This window comes from Pimephales promelas, chromosome 14, assembly GCF_988280905.1.
Source record: "Pimephales promelas chromosome 14, fPimPro1.hap1.1, whole genome shotgun sequence".
Lineage (NCBI taxonomy): Eukaryota > Metazoa > Chordata > Actinopteri > Cypriniformes > Leuciscidae > Pimephales > Pimephales promelas.
Genome location: NC_142782.1, coordinates 12,216,244 through 12,236,625, shown reverse-complemented (window position 1 = coordinate 12,236,625; position 20,382 = coordinate 12,216,244). Strand labels below are relative to the sequence as shown.

The window sequence follows — 20,382 nt, the reverse complement described above, 5'->3', positions numbered from 1 at the left end:
AGGGTTAAATAAAACCATATTTCAGTTGAAATTTGAGTAGTTGAACTTGAGAGTGTTTGTTTGACCCACTTAAGAAGGACCAAAGTACATCTTTATTTGACATTTCAAAGTAATGCTTTTGTCTTTTAAATATGGTTAAACTGTACTGCCAAATGTTCAGAAGGGCATTTATGGTAAACTAAAATATACTTTAATGTCATGTGCTTTACATGTTAAACTACACATCAAAATGTGTACTTATTAAATTATTTAGATTATTAAATGTAATTATTTAAAAATAATATTAAAACTTGTAATTTGACATTGAATATATTTGACATAAAAGCACTTAAGTAAACATAGCTATGAAACTGTACTTCCTTTTATTTCATTAATATTATATCATCTGCAAGTACTGGGTTTTTAAAAATATACTTTTAAGATTTTAAGTACTCTACATTTGCAAAATCAATTGAATTATTCACACTTCTTTACCTCAAGATTTATTAATTAATAGACAGCAAAACTTTTCATAAAATCCAAAATAGTATAGTCATTTTTTTTTACTAAAGGGGTGTTTTTTCATTGTATTTATTTATTTTTAATTAATTAGGAAATATTTTTTATTTTTTTTATTTTTTTATTTTTTGTTTGTGTGTTTGAACTTTTTTTTTTTTTTTAATAAGTTTTCAAGTTTTTGTCTCCAGGCATAATATATATATATATATATAAAAAAAGGGATTAAAACCCCCAGAACATTCTTATTTTAATTGGCATAATAAAACAACTTTAAAATGTAAATACAATTAAAAACAATAATAGAGATTAAAAATAATAGCAATGAGTGATTATCAGGATAAATTAAATGTTGGATTTTAATTATTTATTTTTTTTTTTATTTTTTTTGGTTGACTGATGCACAATCATTGCAGGAAATTTGCACAACATTCTTGAATTAATGATGTATTGGTTGCACAGAAGTCATTGACTTCACATTTCCACACCCCTAGCCCCTTAAAGGCACAATATACAGGAATTCTGTTTTTGTCAAACAGTGACCCCTAGAGTCGCTCTGGAGTACTTGTATTAATGTTACTGTCATAAATACCACTCACGTAGAGCGTCTCTGTCCTAGACTTGTCTCTGCACTCACAGCCTGATACTTTAAAGCTGTTATATTAAGGTACAAATATTGCATAGTGTGCATTTTTTTGTATTAAATAAGAGACCTAGTGCTAAAATGTGTTTTTGAACTCAAGCTGAGCGCTCATGTCCGCTGCTATCAGTGTCATAGCTGTCAACATTGAACATTGAAAATGAGGGAGATTTCCCAGAATCCAACCCCAAAATAAGGGATTTTTTTAAATAGGACTCTTACCCACAAACTTTAAAAATAAAGCACTAAATCATTAAATGTCTAAAGAGTTTATATCTAGCCTACATATGTGTGAGAGAGAAAGAGACAGTGTGTAATTTAAAGAAAATTATCTACATTCTAAATTTGGATTAGTGGTGTGTTGATCTTGACTTTAAAAAAATAACATGAAATTATATATAGGCAAAAATAACGGCAATATTTGAAAATCGATAATTATTATTATTAATGCTGTTTTGATTTAAGATGAATGGTGTGCTCAATTCCTTTTTCGTTTGATTCGGGTGCTCTTCGGACCAAGGTAGACCATCTAAGAGTCAGTATAGAGAAAAAAAAATCTTGTCCTAAACAGACACATTTAAAACGCCCACACGTAGTGGCATGGAGCCTTCTTCTTTTGCAATAAAGACATTTTAATCAAGGGTTGCCTCGGTTATCAGAGATTTTTTTTCTCTATACTGACTCTATTATTATTAATATTTGTTTAAATTACATTGATATATGAATTTATGTCAAAACCTAGACTTTCACACATCAAAATGTAATTTATTAATATGTATTTGTGTACAAAATGACATAAACATTGTTTCCTGAGACGCGCGTCACACAGGCAGTGTGCAAGCTCTAATCCGTTAACATGGGAGCCGAAATAGCAGTCTTCACTCAGACGTGCTCTACAATCTATCACAGTTATGGAGACTCTATTCATTCCGGTGAAATAACAAAATAAAATGCACAAAATTGTGTCCCTGCTTCATATAGACTGTAACCACTGATGAACATATTCAGTGTTGATGAGAGAGAAAAAACGTCGAACCTGACACGCTTGGCAAAAGATCTACCACTTAAACCAATTAAAGAACTCAAACAAACCTTGCGGATTTATGCATTTATTTACGGGTTGAGCAGAGAGGCTCATTCTCTTTTTTCATAGTCTCTTCCGACCGCATTTTGTTTTTTCCATCGTCGAGTATCACGTCTGAAATACGTGCAAATGTCTTCGTGCTTCATGTTGTGGTTGACGTGTGTAACGTCGTTGCCGTAAAGCATGTTGTGATTCTCGCGAGATTTGTCGGGGTCTCTCCTCTCAAACTTGCATTGCTGGTTTTTCCAGCTGCATCCCCCCCAAGCTTTACTACAAGGGTGATTTGCCCTACTATGCGTTTGTTAACCACCGAAATTATTTTAAAGCTGTTATATTAAGGTACAGTTCTTGCATAGTGTGTCTTTAACTTTCACCCCCCTTTTTTGAGAATGGACATTAAAATGCACTGTTCAAACTAAAAGGCGCACTATGCAAGAATAAGCTTTCAAATGATACCTAATTTATGATAAGTACTAATAAAAAAGGCGATGAAAAATGGCCTATATATATATATATATATATATATATATATATGAAGAGTTCAGATGCAAAAGCCTCTAAATGCCATTTGAAATTTTCTTCTTTAATGATGATTTTTATCAAACTTGTATATTTAAGTTCAGTAATTTCACTTAAATAACAATTAATAGGTAATTATCATTGCCATTTAAGTGAAATCACTGAACTTAAATATACAAGCTTGATAAAAATGATCATTCTAAAAGAAAATTTCAAATGGCACTTAGAGGCTTTTGCATCTGAACTCTTCATATGAAGAGTTCAGATGCAAAAGCCTCTAAGTGCCATTTGAAATTTTCTTCTAGAATGATAATTTTTATCAAGCTTGTATATTTAAGTCAGACGTCCTCTTGGGCGGACCTTGGCAAATTAAATCTATTTTAGAGTTCAGACCTGCTGCCCTCAGTCTGAAAATCTGGCTACACCATGACCTTTTGCTCCTCATCCATGCCGTCAGATTAGCGTCAGCGTAAAAGGAAAGTTGTTTCATAGGAAGAATTTGTTATTATACTCTGATTAAAGATTACAAAGACAAACATTTTTTTTTTCTTTGAAATAACATACAGTAATGGATTGGTCACAATAAGACCAGTAAAGTACATTAAGAAAGTAAATAGGGTCACTTTTGATATCATGTTGACTTTAAAGTCACTCCCATAGCATGACATAATCAGTACTTTATTAAAAAAAAAGGTGTTAACATGTTTAATTGTGTTCATGTTGGTGGGGCACCTCATGCCTGATCAAGTCTAGGGCAATATGTCAGCTATTTTTTTTCTTTTCTTTATTTTTTGCCATAAAGAAAAAAAAGAAAGAAAAAAAGAAAGTGAGTCACATCCTTAAGCCAAATCCAAATATAGACCCTCTCAAGCATTGGACCTGAGTTACCAAAGTACTGTATGGTACCTCTTTCTTTCTGCACTCCTGACACAATAGTATTATTTTAATCAGCAAAAGTTTGTATTCAAATTGAAATGTGCAGTCTCAATCATGGGCTGAACCACTGCAAAGCTAAATCTTTTATTTCACGTGACAGGACATTATGGGGTAGATATAAGGTGTCTCAATGTCAAGGATACTTGCTTGGCAGGACGGGTCCTTTCAAGTCTTCAGAAGCTAGGCGAGGGTCCTCTTTAGCATTCAGAGAACAGAACACATACATGGAAGTGGCAAGTGCACGTCATTGCGTCATTACATCAGTGAAACACACTTGACAGTCCTTATTTTGTCTTGTCAGTCCTCAGAAATAAATAAATAAAGTATAAGGGATAATGTATAGCCAGGAAGTTGTTATAGTGAATACAACCCCGCAAACTCTAAAGCGGAGGGGTCTTGATTGAATCAGCCTGAAGGGGTTGTATTCGCTGTAACAACCGCCTCGCTATACATTTTCCCTTCTAACATGGCTACCTACCAAATAAATCAATAATTTGACACAAAATATTGATTTAAAAAGGAGTTTAGTTCAAAAATGATTATATTACCTGAGTGAACAGAACTACGTCCATAGCAACATGATTTAGCTGTTAAAACACATGCAATGGTAAAATATGTGACCAACAAAAAAGGCTATAACGTTATATGAAGTAAAAATTAAAAAGTTAATCACCAGTAACAGAAAAAAGCTTTAAATCGCCTCTGTGAATTTGAGCCGATATATTAAATAGTTTAACAAACATTAAATAAATGGCTAAGATGAAATTATACTTGCTTACACTTGAAAGCATATTGCCGTTATCACTCCGACTCCATTAACGGTCGACATTTTTTATTTTTTTGAACAAGATAGCAAAGCTGCGCATAGGATTGTGGGTGATTTAAGAGCGCGAAGGCTACACATATATACATACCCAAGTTTGGTCTTGTTTTAAAGAAAACAATCAGCAGATTATTACTGAAGTGAAAGCACTTAAAAAAATTAAAGTATGAAAAAGTTATGGAAGTTATAATTTACAGTAAATTTTTTAATATAAAATAAATATTTTACAAAATTTTTTTTACTATAAAATTACTTAAAAAATGAAAGCTATATATCTAACCAAGTTGTGTTCCAAATTTAAAGTTGATACCACAAATTTTGAAGTTCCCATGAGATTTTGTTTAGGCGTTATACCAAAAATAGCAACCGGGTGCCATTGAATTCCATTGAATTTAATTGTATGCATTCTGCCATAACAAATTAATAAATTTCTATCCAAATATCACTTCTGTCACTAAATATGGAACCTTCAGACTCAGACCTTTTTGACAATGTGTTTTGTCAAGATTAGAAAAGGTTTTGATAATAAATTATGAAAGATGATGCCAAAAAAGGGGAGGGGTTTAGGATTTAATAGTAATATAGTGAAGTAAATTTAGATTGCCCGTATAAGGGCAAGTGACAGTTAAGGGGTTAAGACTTAATTTAACTCAACCGTGCTTGCGAGGATACTATGTCTATAATACTATAACAAAATCCTATAGTCCTGTGTTGAACATTAATGGATTCAAATATTTTGTGAAATTATTTCATTAAAGTGGTTTGTTTCGCAAAAAAATCATAGAAATGTACGAGGTGGCAAGGGGGGGCCTTTTAGACCATTTTCGGGTGGCAAAAGGCACCATTATTAAAACATTAATCCTTTAGGTAAAGTAATATGTTTTGCATAATAACTAATACTTTTTCAAAACAATCACTTCAGCAAAGTTTGTAACATTTTTTGTTTTTTATAATACATAATTATTTTTTTATTAAATGTATATTCAAATTATTATTTTATGCAGTAAGTTGTGCCATCTAGTGGTTTAGAAGAGAATCAAATCAAATCATTTTACAGCAGTGCGCTGTACCCTATTTATATATCAGAATGAATCGATAGTGAGTAGCGACCAAAATTAAATCCCAAGCTTATGAATCGAATTGTGAAATCACCCCATTCCAAAAATCTCACTCCAAGTCTCACTCTAACACTTCATCTTCTGAAGGGCACCCATTCTGAAGGGCTTTCATCATTCTGAAGGGCTTAAAGGTGCCATCTGACATAATAAATCAAATCCTACTCCATATTCCATAACAGATGGGGGCAGTATACCTCCAGAAAATGAGTTGTGCTCTTACCATCGCGCATGTTATTCAAATCATTTGACATGATAGTAAAAGACCGCAGTTTCACGTGGAGCATTTGGAGATTTTTCAGAGACTCAATGAACAACATCTCAACACTAAATGATGAAGACCGCCTCATAGACGCCTGTCTCAAAAACAAGCTGGTGCATTTCGACGACATGGGAAAATAAAAGCTTGGGCAATTATTTGAAGTTTATGGTATTCGTTTTGTTCATATTACACTTTTATTGTTAGTTTGAATTAATTTGACAGACAGCATTCGCTGATGTTGATCAAGCTAGCGCCATTCAGAGCTGCCAACTCTTAACGAATTCACCGTGAGACACACGCTATTGACACTTAGCAAGCAGGTTAGTTAAGCTGTCAGATTCTGTCAATTTTATTACGCAATTCAAAGAATAAATACCGTTTTGGTGCTTGTACATGTTACACCACAGATCCCTAGCGCACGTGAACCGATCGTCTCTACTAGCTAATGGAAAAAGAACATGAACTCTGTTGAAAGATACAGTATGCTACAACTTACCAAAATGTATTCCTCATGCATAATATCGAGCAGTCATTTTTTGAACTCTTCCCTGAACTGAAATGTAGTAGTGGGCTGTATTTCCACACGACTGACATCAGGTTCAAGTACACACACAAGCCGGCGCGAGCGCGACTCACTCGTGTACAGCAGTTTGGCTGGTGGTAACGTTGCCTCCCCGCATACCGCCTCCCATGGCCGGAACTGGTATTACGACACCTGCCGGGCCGGGGCTAGTAATTTAGCATGCTAATTTAGGTTTATATCTCGGCAGCACTATAACTTGTCAGTTTTTTAATGACATCATTGCACGTATTTCTTCTCATTCTTTTGATGCGTGTTGCTCATTTTTCGGATATTTTTACCTCAATTATTCCATATGGCACCTTTAAAGAATAAAGCTGCAAATTGAAACAAAGCAAAGTAAACTCTAACGCCATCAGTAGCTTGTTGTCCGATAGTTGCCCAATTTCAATAGCTTCAGGAAATGGCTCCTCCGACATTTGACAACTCTTGAGTCAGAACATGGTTTCTATTCATAAAGAGAAAGAAAACATTGAACGCAATGCCAAAAATGGCCTTGTAGAAAATTGAAGGCAGACTTTTCTCTTACAGCTCCACTCACTGTTTGTCTCTGTTTAATTCTCGAATGTTTATTTTTTATTTTTTATGTGATAATCTTGTTTTCCAGCAATGTTGCCGTGGCTTTTCTACAGAGTCACATCTCATTTTCTATTTCCCACAATGATTAGCCTAGCTCACCATTTCCACTGTTCTGTGAATGGCACCTAAGAACAATGGAAAGACTCTTTTGGTCAGAATACGATTGGAAATTCTGCTAAGAGAAAGTTGATCGCTGATGGTAAATTGTCATCAATTAATTTTGTCAATTAAATGATGAAAATGTATATTAAAAAAGTTGTCTTTTTTTCCTATTTTCATTTAATTAAATTAAATTTCAATCAGAATAAAATAGACTAAACTTAAAGGTGGGATAGGTTGAAATTTTCGGGAAAAAAAATATAATCTCTATATATATATATTTAAAATATAAATCTATATACCAATACATAATTAAAATGCAAGTACTCTGAAAAAGAAAGTATACAAATTGAGTGGCTGTAGTCCTCTCAGTGCTGCAATAAACACAGCTCATTATTTCATTCACTCCCACCCCCTCCTGTCTGAGATCCTTACAATGCAACGCCCCCAAAACACATAAACGCGTGTTATGTTGCCACGCCCCTCTGCCATAATTGTTAGATATACAATAATGAGGAAGGTAATGATGTCTATGCTGTCGTGGTTCCTCTTTCATATCTCTCTTTCCTCCATTATCTTCCCTCCCAGGCCACAACAATAATCTCAGATCAGTGAGGATAAGAGGCAGAGAGGAAGGAGCGACATGTAAGCTTCCTGTGGAATGTGGAATTCCTTCCAAATATATTTACATGAAGTTTGTGCACTGTTTGCATGAGTGTGTGTGTTGGCGTTTTGGTTTAGTTGGGGAGAGAGTTGTGAATTCACACCTTCCCAAATGTACCTGCTCCTTTCATCCACATGCCTGGATCTGGTAGGCCTTACATAACTATTCATTTTTACTTGTCAACTAGTCCACTATTAGGCAAGGCAGTGTTTATCTTATGTAAATTATTCACCCTACTGGACAGCTTCAGCAGTCTTTGCTATTTTTGGCAAGAGCTTCATTGATAGAGTGTGTGAGGGACAGTGTTCGCACAGCTGAGACAATGTAGGTGAGAAATGAGCATGCATTTATCCAGTACCAACTCAAGCTGCTTTCGTTGTCATAGACAGTGCAAAAACAGTCATTCCCACTCATATATAATTTCTGTCAGACTTTAGGTGACAAACAGTTTTGGCTTGTGAATATACTCTAACTTAGCTGTTTTGTGTTTTGTGAACACAAAACTCTGGCTTCCTTTTTTTTTTTTTCATTTTTACATAATTGCAAATAGTTTGGGCCATTAGAGTGTATTATAAATATCAAATTTTACAGTACTAAGTTTGTGGACCCTTCTAAAAAATAAATACACTTACTTTTAATTGTCAGTGGGTCATAATGGTTGTGTACACACACTGCCACACAATTATGTTCAAAAAGCCATGTAAAAGTGAATTTTGCATAATAGGTGTCCTTAAATTTAATTTTTAAATAATTTTTCAAGTCAAATCAAAATTCAAACCAAACATTATTTTGATTATTGATTTAACTTTGCATTATACTTTTTATATATCACTTTAACTAGCAGCTCTTCAATGACATTATTCTGTAATCTTGTGGTAATAGTTGGTTTTGTATCTCTTTAAAACATTTCATCTTGCTTTAAAAAATTACAGAAATATATTAATTTAATATAAAAAATATAAATATTATTAATAGAAAATAATTTTATATTTGCATTATTTCTGTCATGTTTGTTGTGTAAATAATCATTTCTGTCAGGACCACTATTGTCAAATACGATTGGCAATTAGCATACAGTTTGGATTGGCGGTATGGTTGAACTCCCTACGCATCCATGCAGCCAAGCATGGATAAGAGCAGGGATAACCTCGCTTAGGGTAAACAGAACAGAACCAATATGAATGTATGCAGATATCATTAATTCAAGATTTTAAAGTACAACATAATTTGAGAATTTATTCTGATTCAATAGGAATCAGAATGCCAAATCCTGACTGGGTGAGATGAGGAGCTGGGGATAGAGGAGGGTAATTAGCTCATGAGAAACGCAATAGCTGTTGATAATACTGAAGGAGTTTATATGTATACAGTGCGGCGTCCTATTCCTATTGGTAGACGTGGATCAGCTGAAAGTCAGCTGATGTGAGCTCGACTAACATGACCTGCCTGAATTGATGCTACACTTGGTATTACTGTATATTAATCAAATGAATGCAAAGCTATAGAATTAACAATACAATATTAATCAGCTAATTAATGAATTGCAATTAATATTCTAAATGTCAGAATACCTTGTCTTAAAACATGCATTGAAGGTTATAGGGAGCTTAAAAGGTAACATATAACAGGGGGACTGCAACATTAATTCAATTATTACAATTACATTTTTATAATTTATTTTTATTTATGCATATTTGAAATGCACGAAAAATGCCTGTGTTTAATGCCGTTTTTTTTTATGTCAAACTGCTGTTTTGTTCACAACTTGATAAGTAGCAGTATTAGGGTTGTTGAAGCTAAAGGGATCCTGACCTCATCATGGGGGTATTTTGGGATCTGTATTTACATAAAAGCAAGGATATGACAGCATTGCTTGAACAATCAAGAGGTTTGTTAAGGTCAGCAAGGGATCAGGAATATCGTTTGTAGGAGCCATACTTACCACCTTATTTAATTTTTATTAATTTGTTCATTTAAATATCAGTCAATTGTGTATTGTTAATTGTGTTCATTTCTCTGAGTGTGTGCCCTCTATAGGTGAGAGGGGTAAAGTTGTATAAATAAGAGGCCACCCCTGACAGGAGGGGGCGCTGGTGCAAGAGCACACAGTCTTTTGACCGTGCACATGGAGCGAGAGTGGCATGGTGCCACAAACCAGCAAGCGGCCTAAAAGTTGTTAGTTTTGTTTTGTGTTACAAGGCATCTTTATTTTTGATTTAATAAACTTCAGTTATTTGTTTGGAACATCAACACGCCTCTCTGGATCAATTCATGGTACTTTGCACGCGTCAGAAATAAAGCATCATCATCTCCCGCAGTGGACCAGAAACTTGTTTTCACCCCTACATCGTTGTTCTTTCAATCATTTTGAACTTGTAAGGCATTTAATGGGCCTAAAATTATTTACATCCTTTTTGTCACCAGTCATACACACACACACACACACACACAACAACAACACAACCTTCAAACATTTTACTTATCAATATAACACCTGGAAATAATCTCAAAGTACTTGCTTCATTTAGGCCGCACTCAGAAACTAATGACAAAGAATGCTTTCTAAAGACTAACAATTAACAAATGCTTTCTAAAAAAAAAAAAAAAAAAAAATGCCTTCCCTGCCAGCATCAAAAAGACGCCTGATGCAGTCCCAACTCAGAGCAACCTAGTTTAGAAACCGTGTGTTTGAACAGACTACAAAGAGCAAAATGAAGTAATGGGAATTACAAATGATAACATACTTCTGGTGCACCTGGTCACTTTCTGATAGCTGATAACCAAGAGTTGAATGATTCAATTACACAGTGGAGTTAAAAAAAAAAAAAAAATACCCAGGTTCAATGTTTTCTCCCTCCCTTTTTTAAGCATTTGTTTTGTTCTTGTTTTTTGTTATGATTTTTACATAAAAAAAAATCTCATCATCTTTTATAAATAAAGGCATTTTTCCTACTCTGTTTTTAGCCCTCTGATTTGAACTCACTGTTTTAAGGGGCTTGTCTGCTGTGAGACTTCCGTGTAAACGGCTGTCACGGTGTGGGTGCAGGCAGAAGAACAGGAGGAGTCCAGAATTCCAATGAAGATAACTTTTACTTACAAAGACCAGGCACAGGTACAGGTACAGGTACAGGTACAGGCAGCAACACCAGGTAACATTTACAACGACCGACAAAGACTGAATGAAACAGCGGGAACTAAATACAAGCAGGAATCAAACATAACGATGTGAAAACAGGTGACACAGATGATCAAGACAAGGAACAGGTGGCTGATGAGGGAGTGAGTTCAGGTATGGAGACAAGAGGATCCTGGGACGTGTAGTGCAGCAGATGCAGACAGAAAGGTGCAGACGAGGACTGTGACAACGGCTAGTTGTGATTGGCATGTGATGGTATTACATGTGGAAATCTCTCGAAACCTTTTGGCATATTCTTACTACAGCTCTCAAGGTAAAAACACAGTTTAAAAGAAAATTATTTTTATATACTATACTATAGTAATTGTTGTATATACCATACAATATGATCAATAGAATTCAGACTGTCTATCTATGCAATAGAGTAGAAATGTACAGTTGAATGAGAAAAAATATCAATATCGATCTACGAACGCCGATCCAAGTGCGCTGGTGAGATGTGAATAAGGTGATAAGGTGACAACACCTAGGTGATAAGGAAACAACAGACCAGTAAGGCATCCTGCATGGGTAAACGTGACATCGAAATCGAATCATTTACGTGAGGAAGAAGATGGACTCGGGAGGAGGAAATGCCGGCTGTTGCTTGTTCTCACACGACAGCAACAAACTTCTGTCACGCTGACACACTGACCCCCAGAGGATCTTTTGGAAAACTTTCAGTTGTTTTATTCAAAGTCAACGAAAACCGAGCAGGACCAAGCCAGTTTACAGCTGATCGCCGTCAAAAAAGTTCAGCGGCGACGTCCCAAGGTTGACAACAGCGATATGCATAACGTTAGATCATGCTTAATAAATCATAATTCATGATGATGTGCTCGTCTTAGTTAATGTTTTAATTAAGGTTTTGTTCATCCATGAAGTCATGAATGAAAAACGTTGAACTGTTAAAAAAAAACCATTGATAGTTCCTGATGATATTAATATGAATTAATGCATAATTCATTTATCCATGAATTCATGATAATTCATGACATCAACCCTTAAAGTGTTACCGAATATTGTTATATTAAAGCAATGGATACAATGGATAGTATGCACAAGAAATTCAATGTCTATAAAATTTTATTTTGATTAATTGCATTTTGAAAAAAAAATAATTATTGGATTTATTGCATTTTGGGGAAAAAACGATCTGTTTTTATAATAAATCTTTGGAAATCAAAACCTGGATTTCATTTTTTATTGTTATTATAACCTACAAATGCTATGTGAAAATTTGAAACCAAAAATAGTGGTTTTCAGCTTCCCATTTTCTTGCTAAAGAAAACACAGTTTTACTCAAATTCATCAAAATGGATTTATAGCGTTTTGGAACCAAACTCTTCATATATACTTTAATAAGTAATAAAAATATCTAACTACAAATTTAATTGGTCTACTACTTTTTGCCGGCTCTCTCTCGTGGCTTTTGCATATTTTAAGGTGTTTCCTGCGTTTTAATTAAGTTTTCAAATTCAGCTTATCCTCCAAGCAATAACTAGGGAATAATAATAACTATAATAGATAATAATAGATAATAACTCTTAATAACTATTGCTCTTCTGTGGAGAAAAAAAACTGGGCGTGTTTTTTGGCCACGGCAAACAGCCAATAGCAGCGTTGCTGATCAATGTTTCTGCTATCGATACATATCCCCTTTTAACCCAGTGCATGAACGCGCAATTATCTCAGAAAACTCAATCCAGCTATACTAATTATAACCAGCAGGAGTGTTCGAAGAACCTAATTAGCCGGATCATGATTGACGCGATGATATTATCTTGGATGTCTCGTTTGATCTCGGATGTTTTAACGTACGAAGAACAGACCCCAGCTGACCAGTGCAATTGTATATGTTTTGCGTTGAGGTGAAACTTGAGGGTCGATGTGATATGCAAATTCCTTGTTGCATAGCTTGCACACAACCATGCTCTTAATGACGCTTCCATCCGTTCGTTATTATAACAAAATTTCCCATCCAAGGGACCAACCAAATAGTCCGGTGGCATAGTGAAAATACCGTTACCGAGGTGATAAAAGCACCACATTTTGCATGGTGTTTCCTTTGTGTAATTTTGTCATATGTCATTGTGGTAGGGGGGCGTGGTTTTCGCGGCGTCTGTGGTGAGAGACGAGTCAATGAGCTGCGCGGAGAGTAAGTGGGTCAAGTGCAAATGATGAACAGCTGTGTCTATTTGCAGTGATTGGAGCGGGGAGACCGTAAAGGCCGCAGACTGGGAGAGAGGAGGGAGAGAGAGAAACTGACTGGAACTCGTGCCCGTGCTGTGAGGTTGACCTGGAACCGGATGGTTATCAACGTGGAAAGAGTTTTTGTGAATGACTTGTGCTGTAGCTGCGCTACGGTGAATGCGCTGTGTGCGCGCCTTTTTTTTGTTTGTACGATTCTGAGTAATAAAACAGTACGAGTTCCAGTTTCGCCGATCCTGTCTCCTTCTTCACCCCTAACTGAACTGTATTACACTGGTGCCGAAACCCGGGAAGAAGGAGACCGCCGTCGCCATGTCGAGCCCGTCAGGTTCGCCGTTTACGGAGATTATTCAATCACTCGCGGCCATGCAGAGGGAACAACATCAAGCCCTGCTGTCCTTTAAGGAAGAACACGAGCAGCGCTTCCAGGCGCTGCTTCAAGGACAGCAGGAGGACCGCGAGTTGTTCCGGAGCTGTTTCGACCAGGGGGCTGCGGCCACCCCCGCTACAACATCGGCCGCGGCACTCTCGGTGTCAAGGATGGGTCCCGAGGATGAACCGGAGGCGTTCCTGGACCTGTTCGAGAGGACAGCTGAGGCCCGGGGGTGGCCCAAAACAGACTGGCCGCTGCGACTCATCCCACTTCTATCAGGGGAGTCGCAGCTCGCCGCCCACCAACTGCCAGTCTCCAGTCTCCTGGTCTACCAAGATCTACGGCGCGCCATTCTGCAGCGGGTCGGCCGGTCGGCGGAACAACATCGTCAGCGGTTCCGTTCCCTGACTCTGGAGGAGGCCGGTCGGCCCTTCGTGATGGCGCAACAGCTCCGGGACTCCTGCCGTAAATGGCTGGTGGCCGAGGGAAGGGACGTCGGGACAATCGTCGACCTGGTGGTTCTGGAGCAGTTCATCACGAGGCTTCCCAAGAAAACAGCTCAATGGGTCCAGTGCCACCGTCCGACGTCCCTGGACCAGGCCATCCAACTGGCGGAAGATCACATGGTGGCGTGCTCGGGGGTCGGCGAACCCCTCCCATCTGCCTCTCTCTCCCACTCTTTTTTCTCCCCCTCCCCAGTCTCTCTCTCGTCCCCCTCTGGAAAAACTATTCCTTCTCCCAGGTCTCGGGGTGGGCCGGCGCCCAGGCTCGCGCCGCGATGGAGATCCGGCGGCCAGAGGGACTCCCCGTCGGCCGGGAGGATGACGGAAGGGGGGGCACCGGGCGGGGGATTCCCCTCCCCGGCTCCGGTCGTTGCGCTCTCCCCACACCAATCCCTTGCCCCACTTCCCGCCGCTGGGACAGCGGGAAAGCCCGGGCCGGCCTGTTGGCGCTGTGGGGATCCGGGACACTTTATTGATCGCTGTCCGGTGATGGAGGTGGGGACGCTGGTCCGGGTCCCCGACGCGCCAAGGGCCGCCCCCGATCAAGCTGGCTTGTACCAGATACCCGTGAGTATCAAGGGGGGTACTTATCAGGCTTTGGTGGATTCCGGATGTAACCAAACCTCGATTCATCAAAGCCTGATTCGATCTGGGGCATTGGATAACAGCCGCATGGTTAAGGTACGGTGTGTGCACGGGGTCGTGGTGAGTTATCCCTTAATGCCGGTAAAAATTTTATTCCGGGGTCAAAAGCATAGTGTGGAGGTGGCAGTTAACCCGCACCTCCGGCATCCGCTAATTTTGGGTACGGATTGGCCGGGCTTTACGAATTTGTTGAAATTTTTATGTGCGGGTGCCGCTCGGGGAAAAAAACAGCGGGGGAAGACAGCGTTGGTGCAGGTGGGAGACACTGTACCGGGACCTCTGGGCACTGCGGCGGGGGAACAGAGCGCGTCAGAGGGAAATATTCTCTCTGAGCGCGATGATTTTCCCTTGGAGCAGTCCCAGGATGAGACGCTCAAACATGCGTTTGATAAGGTCCAGTCCATCGACGGACGGCGGCTCCACCCGCACCAACCGCTCTCTTACCCCTATTTTTGCATAATTAAAGATAGGTTGTATCGGGTGGCCCGAGACGCCCAGACAAATGAGGATACAACCCAGTTATTGGTACCAAAGAGCCGTCGGGAAATGCTTTTCCAGGCGGCTCACTGTAATCCGATGGCCGGTCATTTAGGGCAAACGGCGACACTAAACCGTCTCATGGCCCGATTCTTTTGGCCGGGCATTCACGAGAACGTGCGCAGGTGGTGCGCGTCTTGTCGCGAATGTCAGTTGGTTAATCCACCGGCCACTCCAAAAGCACCCTTGTGCCCCCTTCCACTGATGCAGGTCCCCTTCGAGCGAATTGGCATGGACCTCATCGGGCCATTAGAACGGTCAGCACGAGGGCATCGTTTTGCGTTAGTCTTAGTGGACTACGCAACACGATACCCGGAGGCAGTTCCGCTTCGCAATATCTCAGCTAAGAGTGTCGCAAGCGCGCTGTTTTCTTTAATCTCCCGGGTGGGGGTCCCGAAAGAGATCCTCACCGATCAGGGCACGGCGTTTATGTCAAAGACAATACGCGAACTTTACGAGTTGTTAGGCATTAAATCGATTCGCACCAGCGTCTATCACCCACAAACGGATGGTCTGGTCGAACGGTTTAATCGGACGTTAAAAGCCATGATTCGTAAGTTCGTTCACGAAGACGCCAAAAATTGGGATAAGTGGCTAGAACCCCTGTTGTTTGCTGTACGCGAGGTCCCCCAAGCCTCCACGGGGTTTTCCCCTTTCGAGCTTCTTTTCGGTCGTCAACCCCGTGGGGTGTTGGATGTACTGAAGGAGACTTGGGAGGACGGACCATCCGCTAGCAAAAACGAAATTCAGTATGTCCTGGACCTGAGAACGAAACTTCACACTTTGGGGCGGCTATCTTTGGAGAATTTGTTACAGGCCCAGGACAGACAGAGGCAGCAATATAATAGGGGGGCTAGACTTCGTCAATTTGCACCGGGAGATAAGGTCCTGGTATTACTTCCCACGTCCAGTTCGAAATTACTCGCAAAGTGGCAAGGGCCCTTTGAGGTCACACGGCGGGTTGGGGATCTCAACTATGAGGTAGTGCGAACAGATAGGGGCGGGGGACGTCAGGTTTACCACCTCAACCTGCTTAAAAAATGGGTTGAGGCTGAGGCAGTGATGCTGGCGACGGTGGTAGGTGGAGAGGAGGACCTCGGGCCAGAAGCGAATATCAAACACCATTCCTTCGCTCTGGCTCCCTCTGGCGACCACCTCTCACCCTCGCAGCTCACTGACATTAAGAATTTACAAACAGAGTTTGCGGATGTGTTCTCGCCCCTACCTGGCCGAACGAATCTCATTCAGCACCACGTTGAGACTGATCCGGGGGCCGTAGTACGTTGCCGCCCGTATCGTTTACCGGAACACAAAAAAAAAGTGGTTCAAGACGAATTAGAGACAATGCTGGACCTGGGGGTAATAGAGGAATCCAACAGTGACTGGGCAAGCCCGATAGTTTTAGTCCCGAAACCTGACGGCTCGGTTCGGTTCTGTGTGGATTATAGAAAGGTGAACGCGGTGTCTAAGTTTGATGCTTATCCAATGCCGAGGATTGACGAATTGCTTGATCGGCTTGGTTCCGCTCGATTTTATTCGACACTGGATTTAACAAAGGGATATTGGCAGATCCCCTTATCTCCAATGTCCAAAGAAAAAACAGCTTTTACCACGCCGTTTGGATTACACCAATTTGTCACGCTTCCGTTCGGGTTGTTCGGGGCACCGGCGACTTTTCAGCGTTTGATGGACAGAATTCTCCGGCCGCATGCTGCATATGCCGCTGCTTACTTGGATGACATCATCATCTATAGTAATGATTGGCAGCGTCATATGCAGTATTTGCGTGCTGTCCTGAAAACGCTGAGAAGAGCTGGGCTCACGGCCAACCCGAAGAAGTGTGCAATTGGGCGGGTGGAAGTAAAGTATCTGGGGTTCCACTTGGGACATGGACAGGTGCGTCCCCAAATTGATAAGACAGCTGCAGTTGCAACCTGTCCAAGTCCGAAGACCAAAAAGGAGGTTAGGCAGTTCCTGGGGCTGGCGGGATATTATAGACGGTTTGTACCTAACTATTCGGACCTCGCTAGCCCGCTGACTGACCTAACTAAAAAGGGTGCTCCAGATACGATTCAGTGGACGGAGCAGTGCCAGCGGGCTTTTACCCAGATAAAGGCTGCTCTGTGCGGCGGCCCGCTTTTGCATGCTCCTGACTTTTCTCTCCCTTTCATCCTACAGACGGACGCGTCGGACAGGGGTTTGGGCGCGGTCCTGTCCCAGGAGGTGGGGGGGAGGAACGGCCGGTGCTGTACATCAGTCGGAAGCTTTCGAAGAGAGAGACGATGTACAGCACCATTGAGAAGGAGTGTTTGGCCATACGGTGGGCTGTCCTCACCCTCTGCTACTACCTCCTGGGCCGGGAGTTCACCCTGTGTTCGGACCACGCGCCCCTCCAATGGCTCCACCGCATGAAAGATACCAACGCGCGGATCACCCGGTGGTATTTGGCGTTACAACCTTTTAAGTTTCAGGTGGTCCACAGGCCGGGGACGCAGATGGCGGTGGCCGACTTCCTCTCCAGGAGGGGGGGGGGAGGCTGCAGGCCGGACGGTTCCCCGGCCTGAGTCGGGCGGTGGGGGTATGTGGTAGGGGGGCGTGGTTTTCGCGGCGTCTGTGGTGAGAGACGAGTCAATGAGCTGCGCGGAGAGTAAGTGGGTCAAGTGCAAATGATGAACAGCTGTGTCTATTTGCAGTGATTGGAGCGGGGAGACCGTAAAGGCCGCAGACTGGGAGAGAGGAGGGAGAGAGAGAAACTGACTGGAACTCGTGCCCGTGCTGTGAGGTTGACCTGGAACCGGATGGTTATCAACGTGGAAAGAGTTTTTGTGAATGACTTGTGCTGTAGCTGCGCTACGGTGAATGCGCTGTGTGCGCGCCTTTTTTTTGTTTGTACGATTCTGAGTAATAAAACAGTACGAGTTCCAGTTTCGCCGATCCTGTCTCCTTCTTCACCCCTAACTGAACTGTATTACAGTCATATTAGAAGTATATCATTATCAATGAAATATGGTTAAAACACAGCGATATTTAAGTTAGTGCAAAAGAATAAGTATTCAAATGAATCCCAAAGTTAACATTTTATATGCTTATTTATGTTCATGAACTTTTACATAAGCTTCAATACATGCAATAGGATCTGTATGGGCCCTGTAATTGATAATTATGAGTCGTTACAGTTGCATTTGCATAGAGGGGAGCAGTCTAGGCTTGCTTTGCCACATTTGCAGGTGGAACAATTCCCCTTACAGCAACATTTGATAAGTTCTCTAGGCTGTGGGGACTTCTGGAAGTGTCATCCAAATTCGTTCACAAGACCCTGGTTCCCTGGCCCATCCATAATCCCTTGGAGAAGGAATAACTTGCTGTGAGAGTGTGCTGGTCGCCCAGATTCCAGTCTGATAAACTCCCCGTCTGATGTGCTGCAGTAGAGTATCTTGGGTGGGTGGCAGTTTATCCATTGTCCTACTCCCATGGCAGAAGAGTTCTTTCCTCTTCTGGACAATGGAGCTTGAAGGACACAATCCGGGTGTCTGCCTCTTCATGATTGCAACTGCTCATGGTGCTGCTGGAACCAAAAGAAGATACTTGCCCTGATGTGATATACAGAGATTTGTCTGGGGGCCAGTTGAACTCTTCAGTCTTAGTTGTCAGAAAGGCAAAAAGCTATTTCTTATTCATTGGATCACGTAGGAAATCCATCCAATTGCCTGGCAGCTTTGTTTGGCCAGACACTTTCCTCCGTACACCTTGACCTCTCTTTTGACGTGTGAAATCCCTTAAACTGTCCGAGATGTATCCCATACAATATCCAATCTTTGTGTATCCTGTAGCTGCCTCTGCAGGTAAGGGATAAAACATTACTTGCATATTCATTAAATGTGTTCACTGTATTAGTGGACAGACTGTGGAAAATGACCGCTCCATCCAAAATTTTGAGGTCAAAGCATGAGGGTGGCTGTGATTGCCCAGGTTGCTCAAGGCATTGAAGTAAGTCAGACTTTGTGCCTGGCAGGTGAAGCTTTCCAAAGTCAGAGAGGGAAGGAGGGAAGGACTGTTATTCAATTAAATCTCCTCCAATTATCCTTGTCATAAGCCTTGTGTCCTTAAGTTCAGTGATCATGGTTCGGATATTCCTGTCAGTATCAAATGTTGATACTTCATGTAGAGTCCCTTGATCTATGCCACTCTCACAGAAGAAGAACTTTTAAACATCCAGTCATTGGCATTTCATTGGCTTTTCCCCTTCAGATTCAACAGCTTTCCGATCTTCTTTGTCGCTTTCATTAGCTTTGAATTGTTAAACTTTAGGTGGCAAGATTTGTGCCAAGAAGCAGAATGTGAAGTAAGATTGTCAATCGCCCTGAATTGTTCGACATTTGCAAGTAATGATCTATAGGCATGAGATTTATCACCACTTGTCCCAGGTGTCTGCAAGGGACATCTCAGGGGTTCAGAGGTGTCTTTCTGGCAAATAAGACATAGAGCCCAATTCAGCTCCATGTTGAAGTTTCAGAAACAAATTTTATGCAAGCATTAAAGAACAAACAAATCAAGCCATTCTGACTTGCAACACGTCTACAATAGGCAACCAAAATAAATGAAATTACATCTATGTTCTGTCACACACAAATAGGATTTAATGTGATGCAGCCTAACATAAAACTAATGACCAAACTATGAACTTAAGTCAAGTCAAATTTATTTATATAGTGCTTTTCACAATACAGATTGTATCAAAGCAGCTTCACAGTGATAACATATATAAATATTAAATATAAATATTGTTTATGTATAAAACGGCGCCATAACATATCTCAGGCGTTGAGTCGTCTCTTCACAGGCGCTGGTCCTCTCATCCGAAATCCCGTGAGAGGCTGGACACAAAACTGGACCTGACGAACGCCATTTTTCTTGGGACAAGCGTCCCGAGATAACAGCAGAAAGGCAGATGGGAAATAATTAGCAAAGTTGATGTTCATAATGATTTCCATTATAGGGGAGTTGGTGTTAGAAAACCACTATCTCACAAACTCTCCGCAACCCAACCATACGCGCCGACCTGTTTGTCTAAAAGGCTGTCGAGCCCCACTGGTGCGTTAAGCAGTTTCAGTGGCAAACGGTTCCGTATGGCATAACAGAGGA

The 20,382-nt window shown here is 40.7% G+C and overlaps 1 protein-coding gene across 1 annotated transcript; it reads left to right on the top strand.

Annotated features, from left to right (window-relative positions):
- Positions 1 to 13,080: 13,080 nt before the first annotated feature.
- Positions 13,081 to 17,778, top strand: LOC148973691 (uncharacterized). The gene has a single exon (XM_089119432.1). The coding sequence runs from the start codon at positions 13,495 to 13,497 to the stop codon at positions 17,650 to 17,652; it is 4,158 nt and encodes a 1,385-aa protein (XP_088975558.1). The 5' UTR covers positions 13,081 to 13,494; the 3' UTR covers positions 17,653 to 17,778.
- Positions 17,779 to 20,382: the final 2,604 nt, after the last annotated feature.

Coding starts and splice junctions, on each gene's coding strand:
- LOC148973691 (XM_089119432.1), top strand. CDS start 13,495: ATGTCGAGCCCGTCAGGTTCGCCGTTTACGGAGATTATTCAATCACTC.